A 27280-nucleotide genomic window follows, 5' to 3' on the forward strand; every position below is an offset into this window, starting at 1 on the left:
CGAAGCGCCTTGCCCTGCCGGCGCCAACGAAGCGCCTTGCACTGCCGGCGCCAACGAAGCGCCTTGCCCTGCCGGCGCCAACGAAGCCGCCTTGCCCTGCCGGCGCCAACGAAGCGCCTTGCCCTGCCGGCGCCAACGAAGCGCCTTGCCCTGCCGGCGCCAACGAAGCGCCTTGCCCTGCCGGCGCCAACGAAGCGCCTTGCCCTGCCGGCGCCAACGAAGCGCCTTGCCCTGCCGGCGCCAACGAAGCGCCTTGCCCTGCCGGCGCCAACGAAGCGCCTTGCCCTGCCGCCAGCCCTGCCGCCACCGCCGCCGCCCAGGCCGCCAGTCCTGCCGCCGTCGTCCAAGCCTTCTGCTCTGCCACCACCGCCCAAGCCTTCTGCCCTGCTACCTCTGCCCAGGCCGCCTGAACCATTGAAATCTGCCTGGTCAGTTTCTCCAGCACCACCCTGGCAATCAGCCAGAACTCCAGACCTGCCAGTGCCCGCCTGGTCAGTTCCTCCAGCGCCGCCTTTGCAAACAGCCAGGACTCCAGACCTGCCAGTTCCCGCCTGGTCAAATCCTCCAGCGCCGCCCTGGCAATCAGCCGGGACTCCAAACCTGCCAGTGCCCGCCTGCTTAATTCCTCCAGCGCCGACCTGGCAAACAGCCGGGACTCCAGACCTGCCGGTACCAGCCTGGTCAGTTCCTCCAGCACCGCCCTGGATTTCAGTGGGGGCACCCTGGATCTGGCCCGCCGTCCCTCCCCCTGATCCTCCTCCTGTCCACCTCCCTCCTGAGTTTTTGTTTTTTTTGTTTGTGTTTTGTCTGGTGGAGCGTCTGGTAGCCGCTCCTTTGAGGGGGGGTAATGTCATGATCACCAGTGAGAGTGCCCTTTCAGCCACTAGAGGGCACTCCATCCCGGACTCTTATTTCCACCTGTTACATGGACTACATATCCCAATACACACTTCCCGGACTAATCATCTCACATCATTGCACTCACCTGTTTTGTATCATGTCATTAGTGTCTGTCTATATATAGTGAGCTGTTTCTGTCTTTGGTTGTGGTTCGTTGTTTAATGTTACACACACTTCTGTTCCTTGTGTTTTCTTGTTTTTTTGCTTGTGCTTGTTTTGTTTGGACTGCCTTTCTGGATTCTGACCTTTGCCTGTTTTTGGAATACGACCTTGGAATACCCAATAAACAACCGCTGCAATTGGATCCTATCTTCTTGTTTTTGTGTGCACCGTGACAGTTTCAAGTAATATTGCAAAAATGTATAAAACAAAACATCCTCTTTACCTTTAACTGGGCTTCATAGTTGATCTGCTGAACTGTTTCTAGCATCTGTAAAACCACATTCTTCCATCTTAAAAATGTATCTAAACTACGACATATGCTCTCAATGACAAATGCGGAACAGTTAGTTCATGCGTTCATGACCTCAAGGCTAGATTACCGCAACGCTCTACTGGGTGGTTGTTCCGCTTGCCTGTCAAACAAAGTACAGCTGGTCCAAAATGCAGCAGCTAGAGTTCTTACTAGAACCAGGAAGTATGACCATATTAGCCTGGTTCTGTCAACACTGCATTGGCTCCATATTAAACATAATATAGATTTTAAAATCTTGCTATTTACCTATAAAGCACTAAATGGTTTAGCTGCAGGCGGTAGATCCTTTTCCTATTTAGCACCTAAAATTTGGAGTCTGAGGCTGATTTGGGGCCTGGAGAAGTTTTGACATGCCTTGACATTTGTGCTTTTTTCATTTGTTCATAAACACATTAATGACACAAGTGTCATTACACTGTATTCAAAACAAACTAGGCTACAATAATATGTAAGGAACATGTATGTACATGTTTTTGTTTTTGAAGGAATAATGTTTATGCGTGGTTATTGAAAAAACAAAAAACTTAAGTCACTGAAATGGCCAAAAAACTGAAAAGGCCAACAAAAAGTATATTAAATCTGTGTTTATAAGACTTCTGGGTATTGGAGGTTGTAGACTAGAGTTTTTGCTTCAGAATTATGTAAAAATTATGCTGCCTACTCCTTCATATAAAACAATATATTGATTTAGTTTTTGTAAGTCACTTTTTGTCAAGAAACACAGTATGTGTGGAGGTGTGAATGATCATGAATAATGGGTCATTTACACCTGAGAAGACAAAAGAATCAAATAATAATGACCTGAGATGACTTGCATATTAATGAGGCCTTTCAGTCAAGTAGGGTGTGAAAAAACCCTCTGTAATCATGTCTCAGCTCAATTTAAAATAATGGTATTCTATTATATTCTTTAAAATATAATGTATTTCTGTGATGCAAAGTGTCTGAACAATTATGTCACCTCTGTGGCATTTCATATAGGCTTTTAGCTTAAAGCATGCACATTTGGAGAAATATTGATGGATTCTTATGTGTTTATGTCAAATTTCTATACAGAGGAGTAATATTTATTCTATATATCATCACTATGAGTGCTGGATACAATTCATACTTGTAGCCAGAGGGCGCTCTGTACACCTTTAGGCCACAAATCCATATAAAGAAGAAGAAGAACCAGGAATTAACTGCATGTCTTCTAGAGTTCACTAACCATGGCTTTAACATCCAGATAAACACTTTTCAAGACAATAAATACACGATTGAGACGATGTATGCATGTATTGCCTCTGAATTTGCGTCTGAATTGCACTCGCTCCGTGGGCGTGGCTGCATTAGCAGATAATGAGCTGAATCACTGACTTCTGACATGGCTCTCTTTTCATACAGATTACATAAACACAGAATTTTTGTTTTCGATTTGACTTACACGATTTAAAACCATATAAGTCTCTTTTTTTGTGATTAGTATTCACTAAGTTACAGTTAATTTTCTGAGAACTATCAGATTGGACTTCATTCAGAGGGAGACGAGAGATCACGCATCATGTTAGTTTTCTTTATTTTGCAAAAAGCACAACATTTTGTTTTTACTCTGAGTGTACACAAATAAAAGAAGATATTCCACATATTAAAATGGTGTATAGCTCTTAATTGTATGTGCAACATTGACAGAGTATTTTGAGTCTCTTTCACACTGGTTAGAAAAAAAATGCGGTGGTCTTGCCGGCGTGACTGCCGACCCGAGGGAGTTAACTGATCCAAATATTTATAATTAATTATAACTAGTCATGATTAATTATTAATATTCCTTTTGAGCTAATTTGCTACACTGGCCTCAGGAGGCCTCCCTGAGACAGGCCTCCTTGAAAGCAAGTACACATCCTAGCATGGCTAAAGTGGATCACTTTCCTGCTGGTGGCTCCCTCTGGGAGCCCATTAATTTTAGCCTACAGCCTAGTCTACCTATTAGGTTGAGCTTGATACTTCCTTCATCTAAGGGTTGTCTTAGAGTGCTTAGCTCCCTAAGTCTGGTCAGATGGTTGAAGGCCTCTTGTGAGGCCTCCCGGTAAGATCAGCCCTCAGGCTAGGAGTACTCACCTCACCAGGGTCCCCTTAAGAGTGCACAGCCTCCTCAGTGCTTTGAAAAATAAATGCTGTGTATATCCTAGGATTGAGCAGAATAACTCTCCCAGGTGCAAGGGTTAGAAAGCGATATGCTGAGTCCTGCTCTCCAGGATGCCCATCTCTATGATCTGGTCTGAGTTGGTTTACTACCAGTTTGCAGTCCCTCTTTCTGGTTGCCTCTTCTGAAGGCACGTGTTTCAGAGACTTTGTTTAGGAAACAGACAGGTTGCTGGCAAGACTAGGTCTCTAGAGAGTGAGACCAGGTTGGCCTCCCTGGTGGCATTCAGGGTCGACTATGTTCCCCTGAAAAGTAACTGGCTGGGGTTCCCTTGGGATCTCCAGTCCCTTAAAGGGGTCCCTTCTATTTGAAGCTGTTGGTTTCAACTCTTTTAGCGGCCTTGGTAGGTCTCTATTTATTATGGAGGCCTCTTTAAAGCTTATATCTTGTGCAATGACCATAGGGATTTGCATCACTGACAGTTCAGGTGTAACCCGTAGGGTGAGTAGTTTTGGAATTTCAGTTGAAACTGCATGTTCTGACAGTTGTCACTGCTATCCTTTGGCATGCACTCCACTCTATGGGGTATACTGTACCCCATAGCACTTGACGCAGTGCGAGTTCTGTTTTTTGAAAGTGGACTTCTCAGGTTATGCATGTAACCAAGGTTCCCTGAAAACAGGGAACGAGACACTCTGTCTCCCTGCCATGCCTTGGGGCTGCATCTTCATTTATTACATCATGAGATTTTGTCCAAATGTTTTCAACAAGAAAAACTGACATATATTTATGCAAGCACCTTTCCCGACTTCTGACTGTTAACCAGATTCATGTAAAACTGTTTTGTGAAACTTGAGCTTAAGTCAGGTAGGAACACAGTAAAATCATAAATAGGTAGCCATTTGATGTTGTTGGTGATAATGAGAAACAACAAATTTACACATCACTATCGGGTGTCATCAAAGTTGGTGTTCTGGCTTTATACATGTCGTTTTTTTTAGGTTTGTCCAAAGTATAATTTTTTCAGTGTACAGAAGCAGTGTAGCAAATCTATTTAAACACTCCAAAAGTTGTCATGACAGAACATTATTTCTGCATAAATTAATACATAATGTTAGCTGGGATGTTACATGATGTTAGCTATGTGATTTGTATTATATGTACATTTCTGACATATGGACATTACTTGGACACAGTCACCTCTGATCACAGATTACTCTAAATTGTAATGTAGAAACATGAATTTTCTGCAAAACTGCTTTAGAACAATATGTATTGTGAAAAACGCTATACAAATAAATGTGAATTGAATTGAATACATTGCAAAGATTAAAAACTCTACAAAAAGCTCTTTTATTTCTTGTAGGTTGTTAGAGATAAAGTGAATAATATATGGAAATTGTGCACAACAACTTGTGAAGGATGAAAAAAATCAAACACATAATATATAATATATATTTTATCAAATGTGAGATACATATAATATAGCTAATAATAATTTTAATATATCATACAGTATGATCACTTTATCAAATCATCATCACAATCAACATATAACATTTTATTGCACGCTGTTTCTGTTCCTCTTTCTATTTAAACAGGTGACAAATTTCTGTCTGATTTCCTTAGTTTTAAACCCATAAATAAGTGGATTCACAATGGGAGGAAACACAAGAATAGAAATAGAAAACACCCTGCGTAGGTGAGCTGGAACACTCTCAGTTCGATGTGCGATAAGAGGAAAAAAAGTGTTGAATTCCAAGAACAGGAAGACCACTAAATGAGTACCACATGTCTGAAGTGCCTTAATGTTTGTATCAGACTGCTTATTAGTAACACAAGTGATCAATATATGAATATATGTAAATGCCACCACAGAAAGCGAAATGCAGTGGTATAAATTTAAAATAAACAGTCCATAGATATTGTTTACTGTTGTGTCTTCACACATGATTTTCATTAAAGATGGGTTGTAACAGACAAGATCTGCCATGTATGTCTGGCAAATCTGGTAAGGCATCAGAAGACAGAAAAGTACAAATATAATAATAAAATGAAGGAGCCACATCACACTTATGATTCTCACTAGGTTATTGGTAGTCATAATGGCTCCATATCTCAATGGGAAGCAGATGGCGATATACCTGTCAAATGCCATAGCAGTAAGAATTACGTGAGAGGCACCACCATACATGTGTATAATAAAGCCTTGAAGCAAACATGCAGGGTAGGATATTGATCTGTCCTGAGACCATATATTATACAGCAGCTGAGGAAAAAGGCTTGTAGCGCCCATTGCATCGCTGATAGGCAGGTTAAGTAACAGTATGTACATTGGTTTATGAAGATTCCTGTTTTCACAAATGGTGACAACAAGTGTTAAATTGGAGAGTAAGATAATGAAATATGCCACTGTTCCAAATATAAATGCAGGATAAATGCTTGTCTGAGAGAGTTCTAAAGAGTGCAAAGTCAAGACCACTGAGAGGACAGATCCATTTGGGTACATGGTCAATTTATTGAAAAACCTGTATCCACAAGCTAATAATGCTTATTTACAGGTTTCTTTTTAATTTAGGATGAATTATTTAAATCTCATTAGAACTTTGAAGTTTTGTTTCTTTCCAAAATGGACCTACATCATCCCTTTTTTTCTGACATATCCATCCTCATAGTTCTTGCAGCCTGGAAAAAAGAAGCAATAATTTTAAACAGCAGGTTAAATCCTTCATGACAAATGAAAAAAAAAAAAAAAAATGAAAAAAAAAAAAATCTCATAACAGAATATACAAGACAGACATGTCAGAAGATTGATGATCTAAATTACTTTAGTTACATTTTAATACTTAATGCTCTTAAAAAATGTTTTCAAACTAACTGTAGTTTTGTGAGATTTTAAATAATGTAGAATGTTTATTCTGATTTTCATCCATTTGTAATGTCTAATGAATTTAACTTGTTCACATTTGTAATAGCTTATATCGGTAACATGTCAAAAGCTACATAAGTAATATTTAGCTACCTTAAGCGTTTATTCTTTACTGCAAATGGAAAGTACTTTGTTAATGTCATCTATAATCTGATTTATATGCATGGGCCATGCTAGAGAGAAAACACTTTGTATACACTGGGTTAACAATGGGAATAGATATCATTATGTAGCATGCGCACAATGAAGTTTTAAACAAAACAAATGACATAATCTTTAAGACAATAATTCATACAGGAAATTATACTTTAGAGCTGATTCAAGGTCCATGCACCAATGGTCAATGTGGATGATTAGCGATCCAACTAAAATTAATTTTATGATGTGGTATTTAAAGCAAAGTCCATCTTGAATCTTCAGTTAAAGTTGGGTTTGATGAAACAGGTTACAGCAACACAAAGTAGCAATTTTTTTTAAAGAAATCACTCCCTCACTTTGATTAAAAAGAGAGAAAAAAAGTATATATTTTTTACTGTCATAAGATATATGCAGTTTAGGCATAAGTTTTTGTTTTATTATTCATATATATATATATATATATATATATATATATATATATATATATATATATATATATATATATATATATATCTTATGCCCTCACAGAATAATAGTTGGGAAGTTCGGAGAGGCAATGGTGCTCTCAGCAGGATTTAAGACAGTCAGAGACGGGGCCAAATAGGTAGTGTAGCCTTTCGTGTGCCCCCTCCACAGAGGACTAGGTTGCAGAGAAGGTGGGACGCTAGAAAGAAGAAGGATTTGAGGGAGGTGATCCTGTGCAAAGCATCCAGCGTTGGTGATGGATCGCCTCCCTCTGATGGTGACCAGAACTACCCTCACCGTTCTTCCTCGGTCCACCTTGGCTTTGATAGTGAGAGTGCCCTTTCAGGCCTGCGCTGCACTTCTGACATCAGGCCTAAGACTGGGCCTATGATGAACTATGTGCTTTCTGATGGTCCACCTTGGCTTTGATAGTGAGAGTGCCCTTTCAGGCCTGAAAGGCTGGTAGACCCCACTTTTTTCTATGGTGGTAGGTCTCCATTCTATGGGCCGCAGGTTGAACTGCGTAGTCTTGTGCTATTTTTAAAATAGCAAATAGTATTTGTTGTAGGCCACTGTTCCCTGTATAGAGTTTGTGGGGATTTACCTAGTGAAAAATTCTTTTTAACTCATGGAGTTTTTATGGCCCTAAGATTCCCATTGTACAATGGCAAGAACGATATTGAAGTAACGTTTTGGTCTTCTTAAGCGAGTGTGTTGGCTTTGCTTATTCACTGGTGAGGCCACCACTCATTTCAGCTATTCATCAGAGAATGTAATTGCTATGTTGAGTGAGTTGGCTTCCTCCCAGAATGGGAGTATTTTTAAGGCCACCGCTCTGTCTAGTACACATGTCAATGGCTGTCCCTAGTCAGGCTGCCTTCATAGCCACCTCATGGTAGAGTAGCTGGTCGCCTCTCGTATAAGGTTTGGAGAGTAGATGTGTCCCCTAGGGTTGAGTGCAGATACCAATGCTGTCATGGTAAGAGTCCCACTGGTAGGTCTCCACCCTGTAGTATTTTTAGGGTCATGCTGATAGTACTCGCTTGTTAGAACAAGGTTTTATTTGAGTACTTCGCTTATAGCTCTGTGCTTATCTGCCTTGCACCATCATGGTTCAGGTTGAGCGGAATAGTTAACCTTTGGTGTGGTTATTGAGTATGCTCCCTTGTCAGGTTTTAAATCATGTAAGTCAAATCAAAAACAAAAATTCTCTGTTTATGTAATCTGTATGAAGAGAGACACATGTCAGGTGGCCATGATTCAGCTCATTATCCGCTAATGCAGCCACGCCCATGGAACGAGCGCTATTCATTGCTGAGGCAATACATGTATACATCATCTCAATCGCATATTTATTGTCTTGAAAAGCATTTATCTGCATGTTATAGGCATGGTTAGCGATCTCTGGAAGCCTCTGTTAGTTCCTGGAATGTCACATGGCCTGTTCTTCTTTAGACTAATTTGTGGACTAAAGGTTTACAGAGTGCCCTCCGGCTGCAAGTATGAATTGAAAACACAGTATCCAATGCTCATAGTGATGACAATAAATATTGAATAAATATTACTCCTCTGTATAGAAAATCGACATAAACATGAGAATCCATCAATATTCCTCCAAATGTGCATGCTTTTAAGCTAAAAGGCTATATGAAAAGCCATAGAGGTAACATGAATTTTCAGACGCTTTGCATTATGGAAATACATTTTATTTTAAAGTATATAATTGAAAACCATTATTTTAAATGGTAATAATATTTCACAGTATCGCTGTTTTTTCTGTATGTTTGATATACACCATGATGAGCTTGAGACATGATCACAGAGGGTTTTTTTTACAGCTTACCTGACTGAAAGGGCTCATTATTATGCAGGTCATTACAGCTCATTATGCAAATCTTTTGTCTTCACAGGTGTAAATCACAGCAATATTCATGAAGATTCATGCCTCCACAGATACTGTGTTTCTTGACAAAAAGTGTCTTACAAAAACTAAATCAATATATTGTTTTATATGAACGAGTAGGCAGGGCGATTTTTACATCATTTTGAAGCAAAAACTCTAGTCTACAACCTCAAATACCCAGAAATCTTGTGAACAAAGATTTAATATATATATTTTGGCTTTATTTCAGTGACTTAAGTTTTTTTGTTTTTTCAATAACAACACATAAACGTTATTCTTCAAAAATACAAACATGTACATACATGTTCCTTACATATTATTGTAGCCTAGATTGTGCTGAATACAGTGTAATGACACTTTTTCCATTAATATGTTTATGAACAACTGTAAAAAGCACAAATGTCAGGGCATGTCAAAACTTCTCCAGGCCCCAAATCAGCCTCAGACCCCTGAGGGTTAAAAAAAAAAAAAAAGATTCATCCACTCTCTCCCATCAATCTGTGGAAATGAAGTGGCTGAGGCACTTCATGTGAAAGCCTGGAGATCAGATGTTGAGCTCAATGCTGTAGAGAGCAACCATTGTAGTATATCTTCTCAAGTGACAATACTATAGAAATTAAAATTGTATATACTTTAGAGCAGTCAGTGTGCTGCTTGTATAGTAATACAGACTTACTGTCCTCAAAAATAACTCAATATACAGCCATTACTGTCTAAATAACTGGCAACAAAAGTGAGTACACCCTGATTGAACATGTCAAATCTGTGTCCAAAGTGTCAATATTTTGTGTGAGCACCACTGTTATCTAGCACTGCCTTAATCCTCCTGGGCATGGAATTCACCAGAGCTGCACAGGTTGTTGCTGGGATCCTCTTCCACTCCTCCATAATAAAAATCACAGAGCTGCTGGATGTTAGACACATGGTGCTTCTCCACCTTCCACTTGAGGGTGCCCCACAGGTGCTCAATAGGGTTCAGGTCTGGAGACATACTTGGTCACTCCACCACCTTCAGCTTCCTCAGCAAGGCAGTTATCTTGGCGGTGTGTTTGGGGCCGTTATCATGTTGAAAACTGCCGTTCGGCCCAGTTTCTGAAGGGATGGCATCATGTTCTGCTTCAGAATGTCACAGTACATTTTGGAATCCATGTTTCCCTCAATGAAGTGCAGTTCCCCAGTCCCAGCAGCACTCATGCAGCCCTAGACTATGATGCTACCACCACCATGCAGGCAAGACAATTTCCTTGGTACTTCTTACCAGGGCATCACCACACATGCTGGACACGATCTGGGTCAAACAAGTTTATCTTTGTCTCATCAGACCACAGGACATGGTTACAGTAATTCATGCTTTTGGACAAGTTTTCTTCAGCAAACTGTTTGCGGGCTTTCTTGTGAGCCAGCTTCAGAAGAGGCTTCTTTCTGGGATGACAGCCATGCAAACGTATGGTCTGAGCACTGACAAGCTGACCTTCCGCTTCTGCAACCTCTAAAGAAATGCTGGCAGCACTCATGCGTCTGTTTGAGTTCATTGATTTGGCGCTAACGCTTCTAACTCTTGTGTTGTGCAACGGAGTTCTGCGGTAGACATTTTGTCTTGCACTATGGTTTTGGTGCCTAAAAAAAAAAAAAAAAAACATTTCTTTCTGCTCTGCTGCTGCTTGAGCCAGAACAAATGAATGGACGAGTGACATATTGAGTAATTTCATATTGCAAGCTGTTTTATCACTATGCCATAGTGGCTGCAGAGTGAGCAGACAGTTTTTCCTATTTCTCTCTACTTTCTGCATTAATGCAGACACGTGCATTTGATTTGGTGCTTACGCTTTCAACTTTTGTGTCATGTGACTGCTTTAGGTGTGGAGGAGTCATGTAGCAGACATTTCGTCATGGACTATGGTTTTGGCACTTTATGCTATCAAGCATTAGTCTACCTGACTAAATACTATATATATTTCAGCTCCGCTGCTGCTTTGAGTTGGAACACATGAGTGGACAAGTTCATGTATTTAAAGTAACTTCCTGTGGCAAGCTGTTTTATCACTAATGCCATAATGGTTGCAGAGTGAGCAGACATTTCTCTCTCTTTCTCCACTTTATGTGCTGCTTTAATGCAGGCACATGCATTTGATTTGGCACTTACGCTTCCAACACTTGTGTAATGTGACTGTTTTAGGCGCAGACTAAATTCTGCAGCAAACATTTTGTTGTGAACTTTGGTTTTGGCGCTTCATGCTACCAAACATTAGTCTGCCCGAATAATTACTTTTTCAGCTCCACTGCTGCTTTGAGCTGGAACAAATGAGTGGACGAGTTCACATACAAGAGTAGGCCTAATATCCTATGGCAAGCTGTTTTAAACACTAATGCCATAGTGGCTTCAGAGTGAGCAGACAGTTTTTCTCATGACTGATAGTGGCAATTTGGTTGATGTGACAGCTATTTCACTGTCATCAGCCTCTTTTGTGCAATTGTTTTGGCGCTTATGCTACCATGTTCCAGGTGACTTGAACGTAGCAGCAGTGGCTCAAATTTGGAGCATGTTTGGCGAGGCAGCAGTGTGTCTCCTTGCATTACAGGGCTTGATGCCATGCCATCTGTTATTCTCCTTGTCTCCGATACCTCTGGGGATAGATACCTTCGCTCATCTGTGGCTGGTTTTGGGTTTTGAGACAGTATGCATTCTCTACAGTCAAGTTAATTCCTGCAGTCCATTGCAGAGTGAGGGAGTGTGGAATCTGTCTCCTGGTAGCCCCATTCTGACCATCCCAGAGGTGGTTCTTGGAACTGAGCTCCCTGGTGGAGGGGTCCTCATGTCAGATTCCTATCAGGAGAGATCTGTTGTCTCAGTTCCAGGTTTTGGCATCCTCTACCTGAGACATGGAGGTTGTGGCTATGGCCGATCTGGGGCAATCACTAGAGACAGTGTCTTCTTGTCTTCCCACTAATGTGCAGGAAACCATTGATAATGCTTGAGCGCCTTCTACTAGACTGCTGTATTTTTCTAAGCAGAAGGTCATTGAGTCTTGGTGTTCAACTCATTCAGTGGACCCAGTCAGCTGCCTGGTTGGTTCAGGGCTGACATTCCTGCAGAATAAGTTTATTGCTAGAGTGGCTGCAACTACCTTGGGAGTTTGTGTCATGGCTATCACCGTCCAAGAGAAAATCTGAGGAGCAGATAGCGTGTTCACTGTATAAGAATGACGTGGTGCCACAGAGGAGGGGCCTGCACCATCAGCCAATTAAATGGCATGATTCTATATGGGTTCAGATAATCAGCACTGCCCCAAGGGCATTCCCATTGTGTCCTATGCTACGCAGAGTCTCATTCCCTATTCAGAGGAAATGGGTTACACAAGTAACCCGAGATGTTTTTCATTATTATTACCAACAACATCAAATAGCTACCTGTTTATGATCTTATTGTATTCCTACCGGACTTAAGCTCAAGTTTCACAAAACTCTACATTAATGTGGTTAAAGTTACATAAAGTTTACACAGGGTTTAAAAAAAGTCCATAATTTACTTTAATTTTAGTGTTTTTTTCCTCAAGTGTTGATGTGTAAAATGCATACCGGCTAGCCTAACTGGCAGTGAAAGTCTTTGTTTTTTGGGTGTTTTTTTTTTGTTTTTTTTGGTCAAAGTAGGAGATGCATATTTTAAAAAGACAATGACATTACAATTGTCTCGGAACAGACTCAGGAGAATGATGAGTACAAAGATGAAACAATTTATTATCCAACAGGATGAAGCTAAAGCAAATTAAGCAAATCACAACAACCAGAGTGGATGAGGATAGAAACAGTCCTGACAGGCAAGGGCACCACACACACCTTGATGATTACTGATGATAGTAATGTCTCTTATATTTGCAGGATTTGAGCAGACAATGATGGAGGAGAGGGGAATCAAGAGAAGCAGGAACAGTTGAATGGAGCACAGGAAGAGAATACAGGTAAGTCAATCCAGGTGAGTAACAAGCAACAATATTCCAAGTTCGTAAGAACGAGACCAGACAAAGTCTGTGCATGTGGTGCTGGCTTTTATGGAGAGATGATTAGGATGATGGCAGACAGGTGTGTGATTGGGAAGTGCGTGCAGGTGATTATCAGGGAGGATTGTGGGAAGTGCAGTGCATAAGAGGAAACAGGCATGGTGACTGGTGAACCTGACAACAATAAACATCAAGGTCTGAAGAGAATATTCCTAGTAAGTCAACTAAACTAAGCTGACAATGTTTTGTTTTATTTTAAGTGAACTTTTTTTATATATTAAAGCAAATTTAGCTTTTGTTCATGGTAAAAGTTAAGTAACAAAGCAAAAATTATTAAATTATTATATTGACCTACATTAAAGGTGCTAAAGAGGATGTTTTGTTTTATACATTTTTGCAATATTACTTGAAACTGTCTTTTCTAACTGATAAAAGACTATTTATTAGGTGCACTGAAAGGAATAATATTAATATACATCATCTGTGCACGAGGTAGGGCCTTAAAAACATCAGCCAATCGTTTACTCGATCATCGCGTAAATGATTGGCCCTCTGGCTTGTCAATCACTGCCATTACGTTCCTTGTGAAAGACGTGTGCGGAATGGCTCTCTGGCTTGTCAATCACTGCCATGACGTTCCTTGTGAGAGACGAGCGCAGCTGCGCGCTCCAGTAACTTTCCACACTCTACAGGCGCCGCATGCAATGTTTTTGTCAGGAGACAGGAGTAACAACTGCAGATTATAAGTTACCTGCGGTGAGTCCGACATAATGAATCCATTAACACGACACAGCGAATGCCGGTGGTAAACACTCGTGTTCCAATACTCGTGCACGAGTTTTGGGAGGCGTTCCTCAAAATGAGCTGTGAAGGAGGGGGGTTGTTCTTATTCATGTGCTCATTTCAAAAACTCACTAACAGTCTTTGGTTTCTCAGTCGACGAAAAGATCCTCTTTAGCACCTTTAAGTAAAGTTTTGTCTTGTGACTAATGAAAATAAACTGATTAACCTTTTGAGCTGTACGGTCCCACAAATGGGATTTTTATTTCTGTGTCCCAGAGAGTATGGTCCCACATATGAGATTTAGATCATTCAGAGATGTCACATAACTGCCAGATTCAAGCTGTGCTTTTGTCCTTTGGCTGCGAGACGGACGTGCTCAATGCCTGTCATATATCACAACTATGCAGTGTCTTCAGCCACATAATGTTTTTTTTTTTCTTCAGACATTTAAATACGCATAAGCACAGAGCCACTTCAGAACCTCATCGCAAGATGACCACCACTCCAGAGCCTCGTCGCAAGATGGCCGCCACTCCAGAGCTTCGTCACAAGATGGCCGCCACCCCAGAGCCTTGTCACAAGATGGCCGCCGCCACGCCTCAGCCTGCGGTCAAGATGGCTGCCGCCACGCCTCAGCCCGCGGTCAAGATGGCCGCCGCCATGCCTGAGCCTTCAGTCAAGATGGCCGCCGCCACGCCTGAGCCCTCGGTCAAGATGACCACCACTCCAGAGCCTCGTCGCAAGATGGCCGCCACTCCAGAGCTTCGTCACAAGATGGCCGCCACCCCAGAGCCTTGTCACAAGATGGCCGCCGCCACGCTTCAGCCCGCGGTCAAGATGGCTGCCGCCACGCCTCAGCCCGCGGTCAAGATGGCCGCCGCCATGCCTGAGCCTTCAGTCAAGATGGCCGCCGCCACGCCTGAGCCCTCGGTCAAGATGGCCGCTGCCACACCTGAGCCCTCAGTCAAGATGGCTGCCTCCACGGCTCTGTATCTCTTCCTCACTCAGGATCCAGTCCCTGACCTCAGTTCAGAGTCCGCTTTAAACTTGGCTCCAGCACCTGACCAACATCCAGTGATGGCTCCAGTCCCTGAGTTCCTTACAGACTCTGCTCCAGCCTGTGAGCCCAATCCAGACCCCACTCCAACCCAGAGACCTATAGCTCCTCCCAAAAAAATTTTTTTGGGGGGGCCATATACCCATGGCCATTGGGGCCGAGGCCACGGAGGCTGCGCCACCATGACCTCCTGAGTTACTGGCACCGCTCTAGGCCCCTAAGTTGCCTGCGCCGCCATGGCCCCCTGAACTGCCTGATCCGCCATGGTACTGCTCTGGAGGCTCCCTATTCCCTGAGCCACACCCTTACCAGCCTCCAGAGCGCTCACCCCTGCTTGCCGGTTGGACTTTTTTGAGGTGCGAGGTCGCACCTTCTGGGAGGGGGAGTAATGTCAGTGTTCTGTGTTTGTTTCCCTGTGTTCTCCCTCAGTCTCTGTCGTTCTCATCATTGTTTCACGTCATTGTATTATGTTTGGATTGTACATTTGTGTTCATGGTGTTTCCCTTGTCTCCTTGATTGTTTATTAAAGTCTTCCTTTCTGTATTCCTCCTCATCGTGAGTGTTTGTCCACCATGGCACCTGACAATACGCAAGTTTGTGGATATTTTAAATAAAAAAGGATAAACAAAAGACATTTAAACCCCAACTTCCCTCCCTTACCCGTCATACAACAAACAATTCATAAATGCATAAATTAATGAATAAGTTAAAAACACTTCCCTCTCCCAAGGTCGGGGAGACCCATCCATAGGGGTAAAGCAGAGCATGGGCAACTCGTGATGTCTGCCGGAGAATGTCCCTTCACAATAAGGAGGCGGTGCTTAAGTCACAAGACAATTCATAAAACAATCAGTCCGTTTTCCGCAGAAGTCTCGTCCTTGTGCTGCGCTCACAAGAGCCGAGCAAGAATCCCTCTCATCAGTCGTGTCTGAGTCGGGCAACACGTGGCGCCAGCAACCAGTGTGCCGAGGCAGGTGACACTAAGTCAATTCCCCCCTCTACCTCCACTCTCTAATATTAAAGACAGCTAACTGACTACCTATTTTCATCTCCGGAGGGCCTATTGCCCCTGAGAGACAACCAAACGTACCCCACTTGTCACCGCCTAAGCCACCTTTCCTTCTCCACCACGCCACTTTTAAAGTGTCCCTTTGTGCGCTCCTTCACAGGTGTATCCCATCAAAACAGTCACGTGATTGTCCAATGATGACAAAGTACAGTATTATTAAAAATATAAAATTTAATAAAATTACTTATAACAAAATTACAGCATTTTATTTAGTTTAGTCCAAAGTAAAAAATTAAACTTGGATGTTATAGTAAAAAGTAGGTTTTTCCAAAATAGAAAAATTAAGTAGTACCAAACTAAAAAAATAAAAAAAATAAATAAAATAAAACTCTCTATAAAAACAATATTTTAACTTTGTTTGAATGTAATTTTTTTTTTTTTTTTTTTTTTATCTTGGGCAGAAGAACTATTTTGAATGATATTAAATTAAATGTTGAAGTTTAAACAAATCAAAAATATAGTTTAAGAAAATTACAGTAGTTTTCTTAGGTTTGTCCAAAGTGTATATATATATATATATATATATATATATATATATATATATATATATATATATATATATATATATATATATATATATATATTTCAGTGTACAACAGCATCGTAGCAGATCTATTCAAACACCTCAAAAGTTTTCATGACAGAACATTGTTTCTGCCTAAATTAATACATGATGTTAGCTGGGATGTTACATGATGTTAACTATGTGATTTGTATTATATGTACATTTCTGACATATGGACATTACTTGGACACAGTCACCTCTGATCACAGATTACTCTAATTTGTAATGTAGAAACATGAATTTTCTGCAAAGCTGCTTTGGAACAATATGTATTGTGAAAAACACTATACAAAATAAATGTGAATTGAATCGAATACATTGCGAAGAATAAAAACTACAAAAAGCTCTTTTCTTCCTTGTAGGTTGTTAGAGATAAACTGAATAATATATGGAAATTGTCCACAACAACTTGTGAAGGATGATAAATGTCAAACACATAATATATAATATATATTTTATCAAATGTGTGATACATACAATAATATAGCTAGTAATATTTTTAATATATTGTATAATATGATCACTTTATCTTTTATTTAACATAACATTTTATCGCACACTGTTTCTCTTTCTCTTTAAACAGGTGACAATTTTCTGTCTGATTTCCTTAGTTTTAAACCCATAAATAAGCGGATTCACAATGGGAGGAAACACAAGAACAGAAATAGAAAACACCCTGCGTAGGTGAGCTGGAGCATTTTCAGTTCGATGTGCGATAAGAGGAAAAAAAGTGTTGAATTCCAAGAACAGGAAGACTGCTAAATGAGTACCACATGTCTGAAGTGCCTTAATCTTTGTATCAGACTGCTTATTAGTAACACAAGTGATCAATATATGAATATATGTAAATGCCACCACAGAAAGCGAAATGCAGTGGTATAAAGATAAAATAAACAGTCCGTAGATATTGTTTACTGTTGTGTCTTCACACATGATTTTCATTAAAGATGGGTTATAGCAGATAAGTTCTGCCATGTATGTCTTGCAAATCTTGTAAGGCATTAGAAGACAGAAAAGTACAAATATAATAATAAAATGAAGGAGCCACATCACACTTATGATTCTCACTAGGTTATTGGTAGTGATAATGGCTCCATATCTCAATGGGAAGCAGATGGCGATATACCTGTCAAATGCCATAGCAGTAAGAATTACGTGAGAGGCACCACCATACATGTGTATAATAAAGCCTTGAAGCAAACATGCAGGGTAGGATATTGATCTGTCCTGAGACCATATACTATACAGCAGCTGAGGAAAAAGGCTTGTAGCGCCCATTGCATCATTGATAGGCAGGTTAAGTAACAGTATGTACATTGGTTTATGAAGATTCCTGTTTTCACAAATGGTGACAACAATTGTTAAATTGCAGAATAAGATAATCAAATATGCCACTGTTACAAATATAAATGCAGGATAAATGCTTGTCTGAGAGAGTTCCAAAGAGTGCAAAGTCAAGACCACTGAAAGGACAGATCCATTCGGATACATGGTCAATGTATTGAAAAACCAGTATGCACAAGCTAATAATGCTTATTTACAGGTTTCTTTTTAATTTAGGATGAATGATTTAATTCTCATTAGAACTTTGAAGTTTTGTATCTTTCCAAAATGGACCTACGCTACGTCATCCTTTTTTTCCTGATATATCCATCCTCATTGTTCTTGCAGCCTGGAAAAAAGAAGCAATAATTTTTAGCAGCAGGTTAAATTCTTCAAAACAGACATGTCAGAAGATTGATGATCTAAATTACTTTGGTTACATTTTAATACTTAATGCTCTTAAAAATGATCTCAAACTAACTGTAGTTTTGTGAGATTTGAAATAATGTTGAATGTTTATTCTGAATGTAATTTGTTCACATGAATTGCTTATATCTAACTTTTGACTATATGTCAAAATAGTAATATTTAGCTTAATTGTTTATCCTTTACTGCAACTAAAAAGTACTTTGTTGGTGTCATCTGTAATCCGATTTATACGCATGGACCATGCTGGACAAACTCTTTGTATACACTGGGTTAACCATGGGAATATGTGTTATGTAGCATGCGCACATTTAAATTTTGAACAAAACAAATGACATACTCTTTTAGACAGTATTTCACATGGGAAATTATACTTTAGAGCTGATTTGCCTTTAGAGTATAAAGACATTTTATGTTAACACAATCCCTGCTGAAAATACCAGTTTAGACCAGAATGAATTCCCATGTACTGTAGCATTCTGGTTAGATTGTAGTTTGGTTAGGTAGCTAAATTTTCAACAGCAGCAACAAATATAGCCGCAAGCAACAATCATTGTGGTCCATGGACCAATGGCCCATGTGGATGATTAGCGATCCAACTGATATGAATTTTATGATGTGGTTTTTATAGCAAAGTCCATCTTGTAATGCTATTTCATGCATTCTGACTTATTTACACTGTTAAAGAGTTGGATTATCATGTTAAACATGGCCAAAGTAGCCTATTTTTGTTGTTTCTGTTTTACCTTAAATCTTTAGTTTTAATTAGCATTTAGTTTTAAAAGTTTGCCCAAATGTATGGTAGCATAATAATATTAATTGTGAACTCCTGTGGTGAAGGCAGCAGTAAATTTTCCTAGTTTGCAGAAGCACTTCTAATCTGGGTAGACTTGAATTTCTAGTGTTAAATATGTTAAATATTTCCAAAATTGCACACATGCATGAAAACATGTTAATAGGCCTACTTTAAATACAGTATAATAGGGGTGTGACGAGACAGGTATCTCACGAGACGAGACGAGACTCGAGATTGAGTTCACGAGACAAGATTTTTACACATTATTTTTAAGAAATCCTCAGTGGCGAAATACATGTCTAGAAAAAATATTCTGCAGGTGTATTTGAAATGTTTTAACTAATAATTTTGTAATGAATGTCATTTCAGTTCTACTTTCTGAGTATGAATTATCATATGCAGTAAAAGACAACAATACTCAAGTACTGTAAAAGGTTTTGCCACTAACTCAAAAGAAAAAAAAGTTGTACCAAAATGAAAAAACAACAACAACAAAAAAAAAAACTGTATAAAAAACAATATTTTAACTTTGTGTGAATATAATTTTTTATGGGCAGAAGAACTATTTTGATTGATATTAAATTAAATGTTAAAGTTTCAACCAAATCAAAAATATAGTTTGAGAAAATTAAAGTAATTTTCTTAGGTTTGTCCAAAGTATATATATTTTTGCAGTGTACAGCAGCAGTGTAGCAGATCAACACCTCAAAAGTTTTCATGACAGAACATTGTTTCTGCCTAAATGAATACATGATGTTAGCTGTGTGATTTGTATTATATGTACATTTCTGACATATGGACATTACTTGGACACAGTCACCTCTGATCACAGATTACTCTAATTTGTAATGTAGAAACATGAATTTTCTGCAAAGCTGCTTTGGAATAATATGTATTGTGAAAAACGCTATACAAATACATGTGAATTGAATTGAATACATTGCGAAGATTAAAAACAACAAAACAAAAAGCTATTTTCTTCTTGTAGGTTGTTAGAGATAAACTGAATAATATATGGAAATTGTCAACAACTTGTGAAGGATGAAAAATGTCAAACATATAATATATAATAGATATTTTATCAAATGTGTGATACATATAATAATATACAGTACAGTCCAAAAGTTTGGAACCACTAAGATTTTTAATGTTTTTAAAAGAAGTTTTGTCTGCTCACCAAGGCTACATTTATTTAATTAAAAATACATTAAAAAACAGTAATATTGTGAAATATTATTACAATTTAAAATAAATGTTTTCTATTTGAATATATTTCACAAAGTAATTTATTCCTGTGATGCAAAGCTGAATTTTCAGCATCGTTACTCCAGTCTTCAGTGTCACATGATCCTTCAGAAATCATTCTAATATGCTGATTTGCTGCTCAATAAACATTTATGATTATTTTCAATGTTGAAAACAGTTGTGTACTTTTTTTTCAGGATTCCTTGATGAATAGAAAGTTCAAAAGAACAGCATTTATCTGAAATACAAAGCTTCTGTAGCATTATACACTACCGTTTAAAAGTTTGGGGTCAGTAAGAATTTTTAATTTTATGTTTTTGAAAAGAAATTAAAGAAATTAATACTTTTATTCAGCAAGGATGCATTAAATCAATCAAAAGTGGCAGTAAAGACATTTATAATGTTACAAAAGATTAGATTTCAGATAAACACTGTTCTTTTGAACTTTCTATTCATCAAATAATCCTGAAAAAAAATATTGTACACAAATATTTTGTACAATTGTACACATTAAATGTTTCTTGAGCAGCAGATCAGCATATTAGAATGATTTCTGAAGGATCATGTGACACTGAAGACTGGAGTAATGATGCTGAAAATTCAGCTTTGCATCACAGGAATAAATTACTTTGTGAAATATATTCAAATAGAAAACATTTATTTTAAATTGTAAAAATATTTCACAATATTACTGTTTTGTACTGTATTTTTAATTAAATAAATGTAGCCTTGGTGAGCAGACGAAACTTCTTTTAAAAACATTAAAAATCTTAGTGGTTCCAAACTTTTGGTCTGTACTGTAGCTAGTAATATTTTTAATATATCGTAAAGTATTATAACTTTATCATTTATTTTAACATATAACATTTTATCGCACACTGTTTCTCTTTCTCTTTAAACAGGTGGCAATTTTCTGTCTGATTTCCTTAGTTTTAAACCCATAAATAAGCGGATTCACAATGGGAGGAAACACAAGAATAGAAATAGAAAACACCCTGCGTAGGTGAGCTGGAGCATTTTCAGTTCGATGTGCGATAAGAGGAAAAAAAGTGTTGAATTCCAAGAACAGGAAGACTACTAAATGAGTACCACATGTCTGAAGTGCCTTAATATTTGTATCAGACTGCTTATTAGTAACACAAGTGATTAATATATGAATATATGTAAATGCCACCACAGAAAGCGAAATGCAGTGGTATAAATATAACGTAAACAGTCCATAGATATTGTTTACTGTTGTGTCTTCACACATGATTTTCATTAAAGATGGGTTGTAACAGACAAGATCTGCCATGTATGTCTGGCAAATCTTGTAAGGCATTAGAAGACAGAAAAGTACAAATATAATAATAAAATGAAGGAGCCACATCACACTTATGATTCTCTTTAGGTTATTGGTAGTCATAATGGCTCCATATCTCAATGGGAAGCAGATGGCGATATACCTGTCAAATGCCATAGCAGTAAGAATTACGTGAGAGGCACCACCATACATGTGTATAATAAAGCCTTGAAGCAAACATGCAGGGTAGGATATTGATCTGTCCTGAGACCATATACTATACAGCAGCTGAGGAAAAAGGCTTGTAGCGCCCATTGCATCATTGATAGGCAGGTTAAGTAACAGTATGTACATTGGTTTATGAAGATTCCTGTTTTCACAAATGGTGACAACAATTGTTAAATTGCAGAATAAGATAATCAAATATGCCACTGTTACAAATATAAATGCAGGATAAATGCTTGTCTGAGAGAGTTCCAAAGAGTGCAAAGTCAAGACCACTGAAAGGACAGATCCATTCGGATACATGGTCAATGTATTGAAAAACCAGTATGCACAAGCTAATAATGCTTATTTACAGGTTTCTTTTTAATTTAGGATGAATTATTTAAATCTCATTAGAACTTTGAAGTTTTGTATCTTTCCAAAATGGACCTACATCATCCTTTTTTTCGGACATATCCATCCTCATCGTTCTTGCAGCCTGGAAAAAAGAAGCAATAATTTTTAGCAGCAGGTTAAATTCTTCAAGACAGACATGTCAGAAGATTGATGGTCTAAATTACTTTAGGTACATTTTAATACTTAATGCTCTTAAAAATGATCTCAAACTAACTGTAGTTTTGTGAGATTTGAAATAATGTTGAATGTTTATTCTGAATTGCTTATATCTAACTATATGTCAAAAGCTGAATATATATATATATATATATATATATATATATATATATATATATATATATATATATATATATATATATATATATATATATATTTAGCTATCTTAATTGTTTATCCTTTTCTACAACTAAAAAGTACTTTGTTGGTGTCATCTGTAATCCGATTTATACGCATGGACCATGCTGGACAAACTCTTTGTATACACTGGGTTAACCATGGGAATATGTGTTATGTAGCATGCGCACATTTAAATTTTGAACAAAACAAATGACATACTCTTTTAGACAGTATTTCACATGGGAAATTATACTTTAGAGCTGATTTGCCTTTAGAGTATAAAGACATTTTATGTTAACACAATCCCTGCTGAAAATACCAGTTTAGACCAGAATGAATTCCCATGTACTGTAGCATTCTGGTTAGATTGTAGTTTGGTTAGGTAACTAAATTTTCAACAGCAGCAACAAATATAGCCGCAAGCAACAATCATTGTGGTCCATGGACCAATGGCCCATGTGGATGATTAGCGATCCAACTGATATGAATTTTATGATGTGGTTTTTATAGCAAAGTCCATCTTGTAATGCTATTTCTTGCATTCTGACTTATTTACACTGTTAAAGAATTGGATTATCATGTTAAACATGGCCAAAGTAGCCTATTTTTGTTGTTTCTGTTTTACCTTAAATCTTTAGTTTTAATCAGCATTTAGTTTTAAAAGTTTGCCCAAATGTATGGTAGCATAATAATATTAATTGTGAACTCCTGTGGTGAAGGCAGCAGTAAATTTTCCTAGTTTGCAGAAGCACTTCTAATCTGTTACAGATCCCTTGTTTCCCTGGACTCCATTTCCCAGAATCCTCCTGTTCTCCACACCTGCACTCACTTCCCTCGTCAGTTCCTCATCATCACTCATCACCTGCACCTGGACTCTATTGTTAGCACTCCCTTTATATTGCACTCACTCCCTTCACTCCTCGTCCGTCTTGAATGTTAGAAAGTTTATTTACATGTGTATGTTGGTTTCTCCTCGCCTGTGTTCATTAAAGTGTAATATTATTGTGGAAATCCGTATCAGCCTCATCTCTACACCACCATACCATAACAGAAAGACGGACCACAGACGTTGGATTTCCACAGAAAAAAAAATGGAGACTTTCCCCAGCTCCCTGGATCCAGCTCCTCCATCGCCTCTCACCCTGACAGCCAGCGATCGCCTTATCGGGCTCTTGCAGGTAGGACGTTCGCTGGAGAGGTATGTGGAGGAGTTCGTTGAGCTTGCTTACTTGACTAACTGGCCCGACGCTCAGTTGATCTCCCTGTTTTTGGATGGATTGGATGACGACACTATCCGTTTTGATGAACCTGTTTTTTGTTTCTCCTTAAGTGAAACTATCAATTTAATTTTGTGGTTAAATGGCTCCAAATTCTTTGTAGATGAGGTTCAGGATAAGTGTTGTCGTCCAGTCCATCCAGAAACACGGTTGGCCGGGCCAGTCAGTCAACCTCCGTCTTCCTCCGCATACCCCTCCAGCAAACTCCCTGCCTGCCCCATGCTGGACCCACATTCCTCTACTGGGCCCAGTAAGCGGAGGAGGAGGAAGAAAGCGGCTCCAGTGCCTCCAGAGCCCGCTCCAGTGTCTCCAGAGCCCGCTCCAGTGTCTCCAGAGCCCGCTCCAGTGTCTCCAGAGCCCGCTCCAGTGTCTCCAGAGCCCGCTCCAGTGTCTCCAGAGCCCGCTCCAGTGTCTCCAGAGCCCGCTCCAGTGTCTCCAGAGCCCGCTCCAGTGTCTCCAGAGCCCGCTCCAGTGTCTCCAGAGCCAGCTCCAGTGCCTGTGGGGATTTTAATTGTATTTGAGGGGATGAAATGGCCCTCAACCCCAGTCTCCTCCGAGCCAAGTTCTCCAGTCTCCGCCGCCGAGCAAGCAGCGCCAGTCTCCGCCGCCGAGCAAGCAGCGCCAGTCTCCGCCGCCGAGCAAGCAGCGCCAGTCTCCGCCGCCGAGCAAGCAGCGCCAGTCTCCGCCGCCGAGCAAGCAGCGCCAGTCTCCGCCGCCGAGCAAGCAGCGCCAGTCTCCGCCGCCGAGCCCTCAGCTCCAGCCGCCGCCGAGCCAGCTACCCCTATTATGAACTGTGTTTTTGTACCTGCCAGCCCAAAGACTGTTTTCCCTCCCTGCCTCCCTCTCCCACCTCCATCCATTTATGTATGCACTGCACCTCCTCCTCAAGCCCCCTCGCCCAGATCTCCACCTCGGACCTCTGGGCGATTACCTACACCCTGGCTCCAACCTCCCTCGTCTCCACCGTTGCCCATCAGTCCTCCAGCCTCACAAGTCTCCATCCTGCCCCCGTTCACACCTTGGTCCCTCGTCAGCCTGCCTTCCCCTCTGGACTGCACTCCTCCGTCTCCGCTCCGTCCCTCCGTCCCTCGCTTCCAGTTGGCTTCCTCACTCCCCCTAGTGTTCACTTTGTTGTCTGTCGTCTGTGTTCAACTGCGGCCTTCTGGAGCCCCGGCTGCGCTTCGGTCGGCGGAGCCATGGATTCCGCCATCTCCCGCCGGTCCTTCTGCGCCAACTGGGCTTGACGGCGTGAGGACGTCAGCTCCTGACCCGCCATGGCGGCCCACTGCACCTGACCCGCCATGTCTGCCCGCTGCACCTGACCCGCCATGTCTGCCCGCTGCATGTCTGCCCGCTGCACCTGACCCGCCATGGCTGCCCACGGCCCCTGACCCTCCATGGCCGCCTTCGGCCCCTGACCCTCCATGGCCGCCTTCGGCCCCTGACCCTCCATGGCCGCCTTCGGCTCCTGATCCACCATGGCTGCCCACGGCTCCTGACCCGCCATGGTTTTTGGACCTGCCCTGGAGACCTCCACTCCAGTCTACTCCTCCCCCTGCTCCGGTTTGAGGTCTCCAGGGCGCCCGCCCCCCTCCCTGTTGTTACATCTACGGCGCGAGGACGCGCCTACCGGGAGGGGGAGGTACTGTTACAGATCCCTTGTTTCCCTGGACTCCATTTCCCAGAATCCTCCTGTTCTCCACACCTGCACTCACTTCCCTCGTCAGTTCCTCATCACTCATCACCTGCACCTGGACTCTATTGTTAGCACTCCCTTTATATTGCACTCACTCCCTTCACTCCTCGTCCGTCTTGAATGTTAGAAAGTTTATTTACATGTGTATGTTGGTTTCTCCTCGCCTGTGTTCATTAAAGTGTAATATTATTGTGGAAATCCGTATCAGCCTCATCTCTACACCACCATACAATAACATAATCTGGGTAGACTTGAATTTCTAGTGTTAAATATGTTAAATATTTCCAAAATTGCACACATGCATGAAAACATGTTAATGTAGGCCTACTTTAAATACAGTAGTTAAAAAAAGAGTTATTAATAGAACGAGACACAAACCTCTACATTCAATCGCGTTTGGTCCCATTTATTTTGCTAGAGTTTTAGCGACATAGCCTGACAACATGTCATCTGACGGCAGTTCACTGTTGTTCAAGTGAAGCTCCCTCGTCGTCACCTGCACCTTTTCGGCGCGTTTGACTTGCGCCTGCGCTGAGGTGAAGTCGGAATGCGCGTCTGAAAAAAAAATAAATAAAAATAAATAAATAAATATATATATATATATATAGATAGATATACAGGTGCTGGTCATATAATTAGAATATCATCAAAAAGTTGATTTATTTCACCAATTCCATTCAAAAAGTGAAACTTGTATATTATATTCATTCATTACACACAGACTGATATATTTCAAATGTTTATTTCTTTTAATTTTCATGATTATAACTGACAACTAAGGAAAATCCCAAATTCACTATCTCAGAAATTTAGAATATTACTTAAGACCAATACAAAGAAAGGATTGAAAAATATGAACATGAAAAGTATGACCATGTACAGCACTCAACACTTAGTTGGGGCTCCTTTTGCCTGAATTACTGCAGCAATGCGGTGTTGCATGTCGATCAGTCGATCAGTCTGTGGCACTGCTCAGGTGTTATGAGAGCCCAGGTTGCTCTGATAGTGGCCTTCAGCTCTTTTGCATTGTTGGGTCTGGCATATCGCATCTTCCTCTTCACAATACCCCATAGATTTTCTATGGGGTTAAGGTCAGGCGAGTTTGCTGGCCAATTAAGAACAGGGATACCATGGTCCTTAAACCAGGTACTGATAGCTTTGGCACTGTGTGCAGGTGCCAAGTCCTGTTGGAAAATTAAATCTGCATCTCCATAATGTTGTTCAGCAGCAGGAAGCATGAAGTGCTTTAAAACTTCCTGGTATATGGCTGTGTTGACCTTGGACCTCAGAAAACACAGTGGACCAACACCAGCAGATGACATGGCACCCCAAACCATCACTGACTGTGGAAACTTTACACTGGACCTCAAGCAACATGGATTGTGTGCCTCTCCTCTCTTCCTCCAGACTCTGGGACCCTGATTTCCAAAGGAAATGCAAAATTTACTTTCATCAGAGAACATAACTTTGGACCACTCAGCAGCAGTCCAGTCATTTTTGTCTTTAGACGCTTCTGACGGTGTCTGTTGTTCAAGAGTGGCTTGACACAAGGAATGCGACAGCTGAAACCCATGTCTTGCATACGTCTGTGCGTAGTGGTTCTTGAAGCACTGACTCCAGCTGCAGTCCACTCTTTGTGAATCTCCCCCACATTTTTGAATGGGTTTTGTTTCACAATCCTCTCCAGGGTGCGGTTATCCCTATTGCTTGTACACTTTTTTCTACCACATCTTTTCCTTCCCTTCTCCTCTCCATTAATGTGCTTGGACACAGAGCTCTGTGAACAGCCAGCCTCTTTTGCAATGACCTTTTGTGTCTTGCCCTCCTTGTGCAAGGTGTCAATGGTCATCTTTTGGACAACTGTCAAGTCAACAGTC

The 27280-nt window shown here is 40.4% G+C and overlaps 3 protein-coding genes across 3 annotated transcripts; all 3 read right to left on the minus strand.

Moving 5' to 3' along the window:
• Positions 1 to 5058: 5058 nt before the first annotated feature.
• On the minus strand, positions 5059 to 6006 carry LOC137004173 (olfactory receptor 52B2-like). Its single transcript, XM_067364373.1, has one exon. It carries the CDS (start codon positions 6004 to 6006, stop codon positions 5059 to 5061), a length of 948 nt encoding a protein of 315 aa, XP_067220474.1.
• Positions 6007 to 16950: 10944 nt separating this feature from the next.
• Positions 16951 to 17892, minus strand: LOC137004174 (olfactory receptor 52B2-like). Its single transcript, XM_067364374.1, has one exon. The coding sequence runs from the start codon at positions 17890 to 17892 to the stop codon at positions 16951 to 16953; it is 942 nt and encodes a 313-aa protein (XP_067220475.1).
• A 3167-nt stretch (positions 17893 to 21059) lies between these two features.
• On the minus strand, positions 21060 to 22001 carry LOC137004175 (olfactory receptor 52B2-like). The gene has a single exon (XM_067364375.1). It carries the CDS (start codon positions 21999 to 22001, stop codon positions 21060 to 21062), a length of 942 nt encoding a protein of 313 aa, XP_067220476.1.
• Between the last annotated feature and the right edge of the window lie 5279 nt (positions 22002 to 27280).

The sequence above is a fragment of the Chanodichthys erythropterus genome, chromosome 17, assembly GCF_024489055.1.
Source record: "Chanodichthys erythropterus isolate Z2021 chromosome 17, ASM2448905v1, whole genome shotgun sequence".
NCBI classification, from domain to species: domain Eukaryota; kingdom Metazoa; phylum Chordata; class Actinopteri; order Cypriniformes; family Xenocyprididae; genus Chanodichthys; species Chanodichthys erythropterus.

Bases quoted from the DNA above. Each gene is read 5' to 3' on its own strand.
- LOC137004174 (XM_067364374.1), bottom strand. From the start codon at position 17,892: ATGTATCCGAATGGATCTGTCCTTTCAGTGGTCTTGACTTTGCACTCT.
- LOC137004175 (XM_067364375.1), bottom strand. From the start codon at position 22,001: ATGTATCCGAATGGATCTGTCCTTTCAGTGGTCTTGACTTTGCACTCT.
- LOC137004173 (XM_067364373.1), bottom strand. From the start codon at position 6,006: ATGTACCCAAATGGATCTGTCCTCTCAGTGGTCTTGACTTTGCACTCT.